The sequence below is a fragment of the Capra hircus genome, chromosome 23, assembly GCF_001704415.2.
Source record: "Capra hircus breed San Clemente chromosome 23, ASM170441v1, whole genome shotgun sequence".
In the NCBI taxonomy this organism is placed as follows: Eukaryota; Metazoa; Chordata; class Mammalia; order Artiodactyla; family Bovidae; genus Capra; species Capra hircus.
In genome coordinates, this window is record NC_030830.1 from 42306201 (window position 1) to 42321107 (window position 14907).

General features: G+C 41.3%; 1 protein-coding gene across 14 annotated transcripts in view; it reads left to right on the plus strand.

Annotated features, from left to right (window-relative positions):
- MLIP (muscular LMNA interacting protein) overlaps positions 1-14907 on the plus strand; it is a 306379-nt gene that overhangs the window by 146468 nt on the left and 145004 nt on the right. For 12 of the 14 annotated variants that reach the window (XM_005696194.3, XM_013973909.2, XM_018039223.1 and 9 more), the window contains exons 2-3: positions 5212-5367; positions 8568-8960. In XM_005696194.3, coding sequence (XP_005696251.2) covers positions 5212-5367; positions 8568-8960 — 549 coding nt within the window. The remainder of the gene's footprint in view (positions 1-5211; positions 5368-8567; positions 8961-14907) is intronic. The other 2 variants (XM_018039224.1, XM_013973913.2) reach the window with 1 other exon arrangement.

Here is a 14907-nt window from a genome sequence, read left to right on the forward strand (position 1 = left end):
ATCTCATTTGGTCTCATGGTTTTCAAGCCATGTATAGGTGAACAACCCTAATGATTTTATCTCCAGCACAGACTCTGCTCTGAACTTTGCTTCTCCTATCCCGACATTTCCTCTTGGATGTATTTTTGTCATATCAAATTTGATCTTTATTCTCAAACCAGTTCCACCTCTTGTTTTCCTCACTTCTATGAAGACTCTCTTGTATCTTTCAGTTATTCAGGTCAAAAACGTCGTATGTTTTGACTCTTGTCTGCCTCTTGCATCTCACATCTAATTTTTCAGCAAATTCTAAGTTTTTCCTTTAAATTATAGCCAACCCAAGTTTTACTTATCATTTTTTTTTCTCCTGTGAATTATTATACTAGTCTTCATAGCGCTTAGCTCAATTGAAAATTCTACCTTTTTCTTATTTATTTTGCATCCTGTCTCCCTCCTACTAGAATGGGTAGAGGTTTTGTTCATGTCGCCAAGCCCTAAAATCAAGCCTAGCGCCTGGTGGGCATTTAAGAAGATCTTGCTAAGTAAATGAAAGCATTACAGAAGGCAATGTGATCAAGCGAGGTTTGGTTTTAGTAGGAGTGGCGTAGAAGGACTGATGGTCCCATAAAAGGACAAAGATGTAGGTGGGTGACTAGAAGCTGTGATGAGGGGTGTGGAGGTCCTCCTCTGTTTGCTTCAATTATCTCAGTGAAATGGGAAGCAAAGGTTTTAGCTCAGAGTGAGAAGAAGATGCCGGTGCTTGCAGAAAGCAGAGAAGATGTGAGCTTTCTATGTGTGTGGGAGGGTAAATGGGCTCTGGATCTATCAATACGTAGTATGATTCCACATATACATATTGGCATCTGATATTTGTTTTTCTCTTCCAGAGAGAGAAAAGCAGGGCAGGAATAGAGACGCAGATGTAGAGAGCGGACATATGCGTCCGGAGAGGGAAGAGCTGGGTGAGATGGCTCGGCAGGTTAGGATTGTCAGATACACACTGCATGTGTGTGTGCTCAGCCTTGTCTGACTCTTTGTGACCCCGTGGACTGGGGCCCGCCAGGCTCCTCTGTCCAAGGGATCTTCCAGGCACGAATACTGGAGTGGGTTGCCATTTCCTCCTGCAGGGGATCTTCCTGACCCAGGGATCAAACCCATGTCTCTCCATCTCCTGCATTGGCGGGTGAATTTTTTACCACCGAGCTGCCTGGGAAGCCCACATGTATACGCTACGCTGTGTAACACGGATAGCTAGTGGGAATGTGCTATAAAGCACAGGGAGCTCGGCTGGGGGCTCTGTGATGACCTGGAAGAGTGGATCGGGGGTGGAGTGTGAGGGCGGTCAGAGGGGAGGGGATATGTGTATGCGCGTCACTGATTCACTTCGTTGTACAGGAGAAACTGACACAACGTTGTAAAGCAATCACAGCCTAATAAAAAATATGGTATGATTATAGAGTCGTGTAAAAGGAACTACCTGAGGCTCAGAGCCGTGAATCTTAAGTGAAGCCAGCAAGCATGGTACTGTAACTTTTTCCCCAGCCGCATTTACCTCTGCGGTACCAGAGTAGAGTTGGTAGGGGGTAGATTCAGTGAGCACCATGATTTACCCAAAGGGGATGATGACGTGAGAGAAGGTAAGGCTTTGGAGGGGTGTCCACAGGACTAGTTGTATCAGACATTGAAACTGGCTGAAAAAAGGAACCTGGGAAAACTTACTGCTGGAAGGATCGGTAGACTTCCATTTTGATGGGTTCCCAGAAATGCTGGAGTTAGAGAACCAGAGGAATGATGTGGAAAGAAAAGAAGTATTGGTCAGAGAAGGAAAACACTCCAAAATTATGGAAGGGTTCGGGCTGTTGGTTGTTGCCAGGGATGTGAAGGGCAAAGAAGTGTAGAGGTCAGTGACATATGCTACTAGAAAAATTACCCATGGGATATAGTGTTAGAAGGAGTGGAGTTAACCCTAGAAGTAAATCTTCAAAGAAAGAAGGGGTTGACTTGGTTGTGGGCAGATGACTGCAACAAAGAGAGGTAGGTAGTGAAGGGCGTTATCTGGTGCATGGCAGGAGCTTCAGACTTGGAGGTTTGTAGGGGTGAGGGAAGAAGAAGAACGGTCTGGAAGCTGTAAAGAGAACAAGGAGGACGCTTATCCTATTCTAGACCTAGTGTGAGAGGAGACGGTCACTGAGAACTTGCTGGGAAGCAGAGGCCTCCAGAGGGGCCTGTGGTTTACTGAGAGCTATAGCAGGCGAAGAAGAGGTTCCGGATGTGCAGGGCTGTGTGATGGCCGCCTGAATTCCAGACAGTGAAGGATGAGAAGTTTCCGAGAGCTGGATAAGTGTGTGTTTCTGAAACTCTACCTCTGAACACCGGTGCCAAATAAAAATGTAGAGACAGGGTTTTGGATGAAGGAGAAAGAATGGCTGTTATGCTTTGTCAGGCCAAGGGGGACACAGCAGGCCAGTGCCCACACGGTTGTGCATCCCTCCCTGGAGGGGGTCACGAGGCGGCAGTGTTCAAGGAGCAGGGCGTGGTTGGCTTGTGGACATTCTTCTGATTGGTTGCTGGTGAGATAATTAGGAGTCCACATCATCCACCTTCTGGTTCCAATCGGTCTGGGGTCTTTGTGCTTGTAGGCGGTAGACAATTAACTTCTACCACCTGGTGAGGGTTTCAGTATCTGCAAAACTGCTCAAAGAACGTGGCTCAGAATATCACCTCTAGTCCTTGAGGAAGAACTGAGTGTCTTTGACTTTGTTTAGTGGCTAAGCTGCTGTTATTTTGTCTTGTTTGCCTTGTTTTCCTTTTTCCAGTTTCTCTGATTAAATTTATCCTTTGACTAAAGTTTTTTATACAGACAAAAGGCAGGTGGAGGGCCTGAGTGGGGGTCTATTCTGGGAAAGCCTCAGAGGGTCGTGCTCAGTTACAAGTACAAGAAAGGAACAAAACTAGGGCTGTACATGGCGCACAGGGATACAGGGATGGCTGGGTTTCTCGAGGGGCTGATGTGATCGGGGTTAAAGGGCATGTTGAGATAAGGCGTGGTGGCATGGCTAGAAGGGAGAGGAGCATGGGAGGTCCTGCTGGGACCATTGCGTTTCCTATGGCGAGCGGGGAGGTGGCAACATGGTAGTGTCACCTTGACTAGATGGGACTAATTGCATCGCAAATGTGGTTTAAATGCAAAATGATTCCTGTCACTTTCCAGCTTCTCCCTAGTGCCCCACAGTGGGATCTTTTCTGTATCTTCATTCATTTTCTCTGTTCACAGAGGAGGCTATATTCTCTCTGTTGTTTACTTTTATTTATTTTTATATTTGGCCTCACTGTGCGGCATGCGGGGTCTTAATTGATCTACCAGGAATTGAACCTATGTCCCTTGCAATGGAAGGGTGGAGTCTTAACCTCTGGGTGGTCAGGGAAGTCCCTGTTCCTCTGTCTTTTCTGCCTGTGCCCTCCAGGACCTAGTTTCGCTTTCCTTCTTACTGGCTCCTTCCCCCAGGCTACAGATGTCTTCATGTCTGTCCCATTAGAGACCAACAGAGGCATCTCTTTGACCGGACTTTCCTCTCCAGCTTCTCTCCATCTCTCTTCCTACTTCTCACCGAACTTCTTGAAAGAGAAATCTCCAACATCATCTTCTCCTGCTATCTTTCCATTCAGTCCTCCGTCTACCGCTCTTGGATTTCTGTCCCGATCGCCAGGCTTGGGTCTTTTAAGACCAGCATCACCCATCTGACATTCTGACGTGATTAAATCATTCCCGATCACTTGGTTCTCATTGCCAATAGGGCAAAACCCAGACTTGATCTACATGCAGAGTTGCTTTCCATGCCTTCACTTATCTGGTTTTCTCAGCATGGGAGAACCTTCTCTTCCCCTCCACCAGGACTTAAATTCAAGGTGCTGCCTATTTTGGAGCTTCCCGGACTGGGCAGGCCCCCAGCCATCATTGCTTTCCCTTCCTATTCTGTGCACACTATATTCTTACTTGTGAGAGATCTATTAACTGTTCCCTGTTTACTGTTGTCTCTCTAGCTCCTGAGTGTCTGCCACAAGGCAAAAACTTAACAAAATAATTTTTGAATGAATAAAGGATGAATGAGAGAGAAGGTATAACCTTGAGAAGAGGCATTGATATATTGATAGCCAGGAAAGTACATTTTCAATTTTCCGTTCACATTTTAACCTCCTCATTAATGATGCATGTCTGAGGTTTCACATGTAGTTGGTGATTATGAGCCAATTTGAACCTGCTAACCCAGGGTTAAATGGATGAAAGTCCTTGACCTCTGTGGGGTCATCACAAGCACAGCATCTGGTCTATGTTGAAATGGACTTTTATCCATGTTCAGTTCAGTTCAGTCGCTCAGTTGTGTCTGACTCTTTGTGACCCCATGAACCCCAGCACGCCAGGCCTCCCTGTCCATCACCAGCTCCCAGAGTCCACCCAAAGCCACGTCCATTGAGTCGGTGATGCCATCCAACCATCTTATCCTCTGTCTTCCTCTTCTTCTCTTGCCCTCAATCTTTCCCAGCATCAGGGTCTTTTCAAATGAGTCAGCTGTTCGCATCAGGTGGCCAAAGTATTGGAGCTTCAGCTTCAACATCAGTCCTTTCAATGAACACTCAGGACTGGTCTCCTTTAGGATGAACTGATTGGATCTCCTTGCAGTCCAAGGGACTCTCAAGAGTCTTCTCCAACACCACAGTTCAAAATCATCATTTCTTTGGTGCTCAGCTTTCTTTATAGTCCAACTCTCACATCCATACATGACCACTGGAAAAGCCATAGCCTTGACTAGATGGACCTTTGTTGACAAAGTAATGTCTCTGCTTTTGAATATGCTGTCTAGGTTGGTCATAACTTTCCTTCTAAGGAGTAAGCGTCTTTTGATGTCAGGGCTTGAGCTGCTGGAATACTATACGTTTATCCATGTTAACCTGTAGCATTCCAGCAGCTCACCTTGTCAACCTACTCTTCTGTTGCCATGTCCTACAGTAAGATCTTCCTGGGGCTTTATTTCATTCACTGATAAATATTTTCATAAAAAAAGGATCAGATACACTATGAATTCTTTAATAGCTGTTCTCTTCGACAATCATACACATGATCACACGACAATAGGCAATTTATTAAAATAAAGGAAAATACCATAATATGTAGAAAGTAAAGTCAAGATAAACCTTTGATAAGACTGAAAGTCTAATTTATTACATGTCTCATAGGTCTCTTCTGGTGATTCTGAAGCCAAACCTCTGATCTTCACATTTGTCCCCACTGTCAGAAGACTGCCAACCCACTCCCAGTTGGGTGACACGTCTAAATACATTGTTAAAATTCCTGAGGAACCAAGTGATGAGACTCCAGAAACTGTAAATAGGGTAGGATTATTTTATTATTTTTATGTCAAGTAATTAAAGTATCCATAATAACGACATGAAAATATGTATGAATGTTTATTTTTTCTACTTAAAGTGAGATAACTGGGAAATCTAAAAGTGGCTAAAAATATGACAATGTACTTCAGTGTTATTAAATCTCAGGTTTTCTACAGTAAGTTATTCTCAACTCTTTTGATTTGACACTCTGTTGCTTGTTGTTCACGTGATATATTATGCCTCCTGGCACCTCCCCTCCCAGATGTACCTTAAAATAAAATACAAACTTTTTTTGCAAAGTTTAAATTTATCTTTAAAGGCTATTAGATAAAGAGCAAGGTGCTATTTTATGTGTAATAGATTAACAATGCTAAACATCTAATATTCGATGTTTAGGGCCCTTGTAGACCTAATGTCATGCTTACACTTTGCTGCTCGTTTTGTGAACTTGTACAGTTTTGGTTGGAAAACCCTTATCCACATCATACAACTTTTCATAACCTTTCAGTTATCTAAGTGGAAATGTATACCAGAGAAATACTGCAGAAGATAAAAGGTATTATGTAGGAAAATAATTAGGGAAAAATAAAAAGAGTCTAATATCTAACAATCAGAGAAAAGCTAAGCATCCCATAGCATCACCTTGACAAACTTATAATGATTATTCAATTTTATGGAACATGTTAATATTATATTAAATGATACAGTAGATTATAAAGTTGTATTTATACCCCAATTATACTTATCTAAACTGAGACCAAGGCTGAAAATGAAATTAAACAAAAAACTAAAAATTACTTGTGTGAAAATAACAACTTTTTGGGTAAAAACTTTTTCTCTTTAAAATGTATTTTAATACTGTCCTCTTATTTAAAAAAATGTTACTGTGTGAATTTTGTGGTATTTTTGAGCCAACTTTGTAAGAAATAAAATTATCTGATTTTCCTTGTCTATATGAAAGCATTTTATCTAGCAAGCAGTAATATATCCATGAACCTGGGACTTCTTTCCAAAACTATTGTGAGAACAAATTATTTTAGAGAAATTCTGAAAGCTACATAAGACACTTCTGGGAAATTTCTCTCGCGCGGTACTCAAGTACATCAATATATTCAAGGGATCCTTTTGATTAGGTGCTCTGAGTTCATGAGACTATAGATGTATGAATCAATCTTGGCTGCGGATTTCCAAAGCTTCCTAAACTAATGATATTCATCTACAGATGGCAATGATACCTACACAACCACATTTTTAAGAGAGTAAACATTTTTCTTCCTATTTTTTAAGCAGTTCAATATTATAATACAGCAGGGTAAATAATCCCTCATTCTTTGTATATTTAAAAACTATTTACTTGAACACATGCTGTGTGCTTGGTGCTGTGGATTCTGGATGAATAAAGTCAACTCATAAGTTATTTGTTATTGGAAAGACAGGCATTGAAAAAAATAAAAAACATATAATAAAACCTCGGGTGGTAAGAAATGCTGTAAAAAAATGCATCAGAATAAACAGAGAATGTTGGACTGTGGGAGCAGGGAGTTATTCTAGGTCATTAATAACATTTTCAAAAATGAGTTCAATTTCGCCAGCTCTTTGGTTATTCTGCTACTTTCCATCATAAGCAATCTGTCTTTGAATCCTTCTATTTTTAATTTAAGCTTCCTTCTAATTTGGGTTTTGTTACTATATGTGATAAATTAGTCGCTCAGTCGTGTCTGATTCTTTGCAACCCCGTGGACTGTAGCCTACCAGGCTCCTCTGTCCTTGGAACTGGAGTGGGTTGCCATTCCCTTCTCCAGGGGATCTTCCCGACCCAGGGATTGAACCCGGGTCTCCTGCATTGCAGGCGGATTCTTGACTATCTGAGACACAAGGGCCCTTGTTACTACATAGTGTTGTAATTTGATATGCCAAATGACCACTCTCAGAAAATTCCAAGTCAGAGGCAAAGTATTCTTTATCTTGATTATGTCATCATCAGCTGAACAGTGTGGTCTGGTGGTATGAATCTGACTCCAAGTTCATCAATGATTTGATTATTCTATCTTCACTCACACAACACATAGTACATATTAGCAAACATTAAATTGGTAATAGTTGACATTTAGTTTATTTTAGTTTATTCATATCTTTTTATTTTGAAATAATGTTAGACTTAGAGAAATGTTGCAAAAAAAAAAAAAAAAAGAGAGAGAGAGATTAGTATCATTGTTTTCCAGGTGGCTCAGTGATAAGGAATCTACCTGCCAGGCAAGAGATGAGGGTTTGATCCCTGGGTCAGGAAGATCCCCTGGAAAAGGAAATGGCAACCCACTCCAGCATCCTTGCCTGGGAAATTCCATGGACAGAGGAGCCTGACAGGCTACAACTCATGTGGTTGCAGAGAGTCTGACACAACTTAGCAACTAACACCACCACCACCAATGCTTATCAAAACCAAGGAAATTAGTACTGGGTCTTTTAAACATAGTCTTGGTGTACATTGCTGGTACCATTTTAGAAAAAAGATGCTTTGGTAACATGAGAAAACTATCTAATTCCTGGTCTTGTAAACCTCCTATGTGTTCATAGAAAACTGAATGGGGAAATGTTTAGGATTGTAAATCAAAAATAAAATAACAGTAGAAAACACTTTATGCTAAAAATATCTATCTTTTTGATGTCCTATTCATGAGTTCTTCCCATAGGCTTGGACTATTTTGTCTGAATTATCTGCATTTTGTTCCAATTTTGTTTTTCTTCTTAGATTTTTAGAGGAATGCATGTCATTTTAGAACCTTTCAATGGGATTTCATTCCCACCTCCAGCTTATGCAGGCTATACAAGTTTTGCTTGACTATTAACTAAGCCCATGACTGACCAGTTCCCATTTGTTTTGTGAATGTCTTTATGGAAAACATTGCCCTCATCCTCTCTTTCTAAAAAGTCATATCAAAATTTATTTGAAAGTATTTTTGTTTGTTGACATTAATTCCAAGTCCTAAATTACTTAGGTTTGGACCGTGACATACAAGTGAGTTATTAAAAGTAAGCCATTAACATCAACCCAAACTCTCCTATGCCAACTTGATTTGGGGGTATATTTGTAAAACCTTTTGTCCTTGAAGAATATATGCAGGTTAAGTGTTTAAGAGTCCATGTAGAAAAGAAGCATTTATCAAAGCAACATCAACTCTTTTCTGTTTCTCCATTTATTGCAGTTTGATTCCAGTGAGTACTTGACCTTGAATGTTGGGCGCCAACAGGAGAGAGAACAAGGAGCCCTGACTTGTCCTTCAGAGGTTGAGGACAAGGCTTCCCAAGGAAAGGAATTTAAAGAGAAAAAACCTCAAGGAATGCAGCAAAGTGACCTCTTCAAAGCGGAATATGTCTTTATCGTGGACTCTGAGGGGGAGGAGGAAGCCCCGGGCGGAAAAGGTGACCAGGGACCCCCGGCGGGGACAGGGCCCCCGGCTGCTCGGCCCGCGTCTCTCGCCATCTCCTCCAGTCTGGCCTCCGATGCAGTGCGCCCCAAAACGCGAGGGGCGGACCTCCAGGCCCCGTCGCACCCTGAACGGCCTCAGGCAATGGCTCCTCCGCAAAGACACGGGCAGGTAGGTTCCCCTTCTTGTCAGTAAGAAAAAAATGTTTCATATTCCTTGTTTGCAAAGGCCTCCTGTTTACTGAAGGCATCGAGGCATACAAAACTCTCAAGGGAAAAAAACATTAAAAAACTAAAATCCCAAGATCACAAATCATCACAGTGTAAATGAAGATAATAAATTCCTAAGGATTATATAAATTATACTGTGAATTGGTTGAAGAGAACAAGTAAAATGCTTAGCTGGAGGGGATTTGGGTGAATATTAACTCTTCCTTTTGAAAATGCTTGAATAAGCTCAGTAAAGGGAATTTATTAGAGTGTTTGTTGGGCTGGGTTGCATCAAGAAGCACATTTCAAGGATGAGATATGATATGGCATGTAGATATCAACTAGATATGACATGTAGGTACGTGACTTTTTAACTAGTAAAAGAGGAGTAAAAGGATACACTAGGAATAAGAGTCTGTAAGGAAAATCATTTCCTTCTCTGTGTCTTAAGAGAAATATTGACTGTGTTCCTGGAAACCACCATAAGCAGGGCTGGCCTCAGTGATCTGGAAGGAAGGTAGGCAGTTCAGTTGCTCAGTTGTGTCCGACTCTGCAACCCCATGAACCACAGCACACTAGGCCTCCCTGTCCATCACCAACTCCTGGAACTTACTCAAACTCATGTCCATTGAGTCAGTGACGCCATCCAACCATCTCATGTCTGTCATCCCCTTCTCCTCCTGTTTTCAATCTTTCCCAGCATCAGGGTCTTTTCCAATGAGTCTGTTCTTTACATAAAGTGGCCAAAGTATTGGAGTTCCAGCTTCAACATCAGTCCTTCCAATGAACACCCAGGACTGGTCTCCTTTAGGATGGACTGGTTGGATCTCCTTGCAGTCCAAGGGACTCTCGAGTCTTCTCCAACACCACATTTCAAAAGCATCAGTTCTTCGGCGCTCAGCTTTCTCTATAGTCCAACTCTCACATCCATGCATGACTGCTGGAAAAACCATAGCTTTGACTAGATGGACCTTTGTTGCCAAAGTAATACCTCTGCTTTTTAATATGCTGTGTAGCTTGGTTGTAGCTTTTCTTCCAAGAGTAAGCATTTTTTAATTTCATGGCTGCAGTCACCATCTGCAGTGATTTTGGAGCCCCCAAAATAAAGTCCATCACTGTTTCCATTGTTTCCCCATCTATTTGCCATGAAGTGATGGGATCAGATGCCATGATCTTAGTTTTCTGAATGTTGAGTTTTAAGCCCACTTTTTCACTCTCTTTCACTTTCATCAAGAGGCTCTTTAGTTCCTCTTCGCTCTCTGCCATAAGGATGGTGTCATCTGTATATCTGAGGTTATTGATATTTCTCCTGGCAAGCTTGTGCTTGTGATTCCAACTTGTGCTCCATCCAGCCTGGCATTTCACATGATGTATTCTTCATATAAGTTAAATAAGCAGGATGACAATATACAGCCTTGAAATACTCTTTTCCTGATTTGGAACCAGTCTGTTGTTCCATGTCCAGTTCTAACTGTTGCTTGTTGACCTGCATACAGATTTCTCAGGAGGGAGGCCAGGTGGTCTGGTATTCCCATCTCTTTAAGAATTTTTCACAGTTTGATCCCACCACAAAATTTAGCAGCAAGATTGAATGGTTCCTTTAAAGTGGAGTGTCTTTGATACAGAAGGAGACCCATTATCTGTGATGGCAGGAAAGAAGGAGGTGGAAGGGGGACTTTTGAAGGGAAAACAAAAATAGAATGACTGGCTATTTGTTGTTAGGAAGTTATCAGAAGACTCTGACAAAGCAGAGAATGTCAGGAATGCAGAGGCTGGCTTGGCTTTGGGAGTGAAAAATGAATCAATGAAGAGCTGTCTGTGACAATGAGCATGAGTCAGTATCACGGTGTCCTGTTTAGAGTCTTCTGAACCAGGTATTTGCAAGCTTCCTGAAGTAGCTGGGAGAACATTTTTATTGGTGAGTTGGCCTTTTGGTACTACTAAGACCTCTGCAAAATTGTAGGGCAGGCATTTTTTAAATCTCTGGTGCCGCATCTTTATTTTTGGAGCCTTCATTGACTTCCTGATGATGTATTTATGTCACTTAAAGCATCCAGTATCCTCATAGCACCTTTGGGTGATAAAAGATTCTCACTGTGGTACCACTATCCAGCCTATTGGACTAAAACATTTATTTCTTCTTGAACTTTATTCTTAGCTAGTTATTGGAAAAATTCTAATGATCTAATTAAACATATTCTCAGTAAGTAGCTGCTGCTGCTGCTGCTAAGTCACTTCAGTCGTGTCCGACTCTGTGCGACCCCATAGACGGAAGCCCACCAGGCTGCCCCGTCCCCGGGATTCTCCAGGCAAGAACACTGGAGTCGGTTGCCATTTCCTTCTCCAGTGCATGAAAGTGAAAAGTGAAAGTGAAGTTGCTCAGTCGTGTCCAACTCTTAGCGACCCCATGGACTGCAGCCTACCAGGCTCCTCCATCCATGGGATTTTCCAGGCAAGAGTACTGGAGTGGGGTGCCATTGCCTTCTCCGCTCAGTAAGTAGAGATAGGCTTAAACATTTCTTTCTTGCCTTAGAAAAGATGATGAAAGAAGCAAGTTGATGATGTAGAGGCTTCCATAGGGGAGAGTAGTTTAATGTGGACTTTTGAAGAGCACATAAACATGATGATACCAAATATAAATAAGATAAATAAGGAAAAACATTCTTAATGAAGCAATGTTTAGATTTTTAATTTATCCTTTTCCTCAACTACTGTATTTTTATTGCTGAGTTGGTCATTTATTTTGTTTTTATGTTACCTAATATATAGAGGGCAAACTAGAGAAAAAAACACATTTGGGATCTTTTGCAGGGGGCCAAAATAAGTTAGTTAAAAGTAGGTTACAGTTATCAAAGCTCCAAATGAAAAGGCATAGCTCAGCCTAATTCATTAGTGGTGGCTGAGTGTTATGATTACTACAGGTGGAGGAAACCTGGGTCCTAAAGTGTTTGTGAATAGCCATTGTCTTGGATTCCATTTCCTATAATAATCCATTGGAGTGATGAATAGTAGATTATCATGAAATAAAAATAAGATGACTGTTACTTACAATATAAACTAAACAGAAGAGGCCAGAGCATCAGAGAAGGCAGTCTGAGAAGTTGAATGTAGCCAGTGTGTGTTAGTGGTAGTTGCTGAGTTGTGTCCAACTCTTTGTGACCCCATGGACTATAGCCATCAGGCTCCTCTGTCCATGGAATTTTCCAGGCAAGAATACTGGGATGAGTTGCCATTCCTTTCTCCAGGGAATCTTCCTGACCTAGGGATTGAACCCAGGTTTCCTTCATTGCAGGCAGATTCTTTACTATCTAAGCTACCAGAGACGCCAGTGTAGCCAGTGGTGGGTTAGTCACTCAGTTGTGTCCACTCTTACGACTCCATGGGGTGTAGCCCACCAGATTCCTCTGTCCATGGGGACTCTTCAGGCAAGAATACTGGAGTGGGTTGCCATACCCTTTTCCAGGGGATCCTCCCGACCCGGGAATCGAACCCAGGTCTCCTGCACTGAGGCAGATTCTTTACCGACTGAGCTCTGAGGGATGCCCAGTGTAGCCAGTAGTTGAAGCTTAATGTAAAAAGCCTAAAGATTATCCCATGATTAGATTACCTGATGCCAACAGCATCAGTTTTTCAATCAGAGAGGCAGTTGATTAAGTCTATTTCTGGTCTACTTGGTAAAAATGAATCCGTGTATTGTGTAATTTATGAAGTTATTCCTAAAAATATGTACTTAATGCCTAGTGTGGCCTTTAACCTATTACCTAGCCTTGATGTCATTTTCTATCCGCATCTAGCACTTCTCTTCTTCAGCACTCCCGAACTGTCATCACAGTACACGCATCACACCCTTGTACCCTTGACCCTTGATCCTTCTGTGTGTGATGCTGCTCTCTTCCCAGCCCATCCTCATGTAACCTCAGCTACCTGAAACCCTAAGCCAGGCCCAAGCAGCACCTTTTCCAAGAGATATTCCCTTTGAAGAGGATTTAGTTTCTTTCCTACATCTTTGTAATTTTCCTGGTAGTTGGTAGTATTTTTAGAAAATCTCCAATATAATTCCTTTTCACCTGATTCTAATAATGGATTTTATTTTTCTTGCTAGACTGAGAACAATTTGAAGTCAAGGGAAAGTCTGTCTCTTGTTCATTTTTGTGTCTGTAGCACTTTCTGGAGTGTCTTGCATATACATGAAGTTCAAATGGTGTATAAAAAACAGAAATATTTCAAAGTTCATATCTTTGAAGTCCTTGCTCAGATATTAACTCCTTTATGAAGCCCGCTTTGGTTCCTTCAGTGAAAGGAAACGCTCCTTCAAGATAATTGTAGTAGCTTTTTCTGTACATCTTCTATAACAATGATCCTATTGCAATGTGTATGTAACTATTTAGGTTCATGCCTTATCTTGCCTAGCAGATTGTAAAGTGTTTAAAAGGCACGTTCACCTTGAATCCATTTTTATTAAGTACTTTATTCCCTACAGTGGCTACTGTATCACCTTGAACATAGTCAGTGTGAGTATTGGGTTGAGTGTATTTTGTGTTCCAAATATGTCTGCTGAAGTGGCATGTTTTTTTAGGTAAAAGTCCTTTATGTTATCCATTCATCTGTCGATGGGCATCTAGGTTGTGTTCATGTTCTAGCTATTGTAAATAGTGCTGCAATGAATGGGATACATGTGTCTTTTTCACTTTTGGTTTCTTCAGGGTATATGCCTAGGAGTGGGATTGCTGGGTCATATGGTGGTTTTACTCCTAGTTTGTTAAGAAAGTGGTCCATATACACAATGGAATATCACTCAGCCATAAAAAGAACATATTTGAGTCAGTTCTGGTGAGGTGGATGAACCTCGAACCTATTATACAGAGCGAAGTGAGTCAGAAAGAGAAAGATAAATATCATATTCTAACATACATATACAAAATCTAGAAAAATGGCTCTGAAGAATTTATTTACAGGGCAGCAATGGAGAAACACCCATAGAAAATAGACTTATGGACTTGGGGAGAGGGGAGGAGTGGGTATGCAAAGAGTAACATGGAAACTTATATTACCATATGTAATGTAAATAGCCAACGGGAATTTGCTGTATGGCTCAGGAAACTCAAGGGCTTCCCTGGTGGCTCAGCTGTTAAAGAATCCGCCTGCAATGCAGGAGACCTGGGTTTGGTCCCTGTGTTGGGAAGATCCCCTGGAGAAGGGATAGGTTACCCACTCCAGTATTCTGGCCTGGAGAATTCCATGGACTGTATAGTCCATGGGGTCACAAAGAGTCGGGCATGACTGAGAAGCTTTCACTTTCACTCTTAGGAAACTCAAACAGGGGCTCTGTGTCAACCTAGAGGTGTGGGATGGGGAGGGAGATGGGAGGGAGGTTCAAAGGGAGGGAATATATGTATACCTATGGCTGATTCACGTTGAGGTTTGACAGAAAACAACAAAATTCTGTAAAGCAATTATTCTTCAATAAAAAATAAATTAAAAGTACATTATATTAAAAATCATTAAAGACTGTAATTTTAAAGCATTAAGTCAAAAGTAAAAAAGTTATATCTGCAGTTGAATCAAAATCCTCTCAAATAAAATTCAGAATGATTTTGAAAGTTAATTTCTTGAATGTTGGTATACACTTCTGAGAATGTCTTAGCCAGGGATAGGATTTGACTTAAAAGGAGAGGTGAATATGGATACATGAAAACAGAGTGATTTATCTGAAAATCCTATGATAAATCTGGAGCAAAGACGGTGACCATGGGAACAAAAAGAGGGACTTTGTGGCATAGAATGAACTGAATTTGCTCCTTGATAATACATGGAGAAAAATAAACAATGAATGAAATTTGTAACCAAGGACATTGAATGAATGCTGGCATTAATGAGAAAAGAATAACAGGTCTTGGGAGGGGATAGGA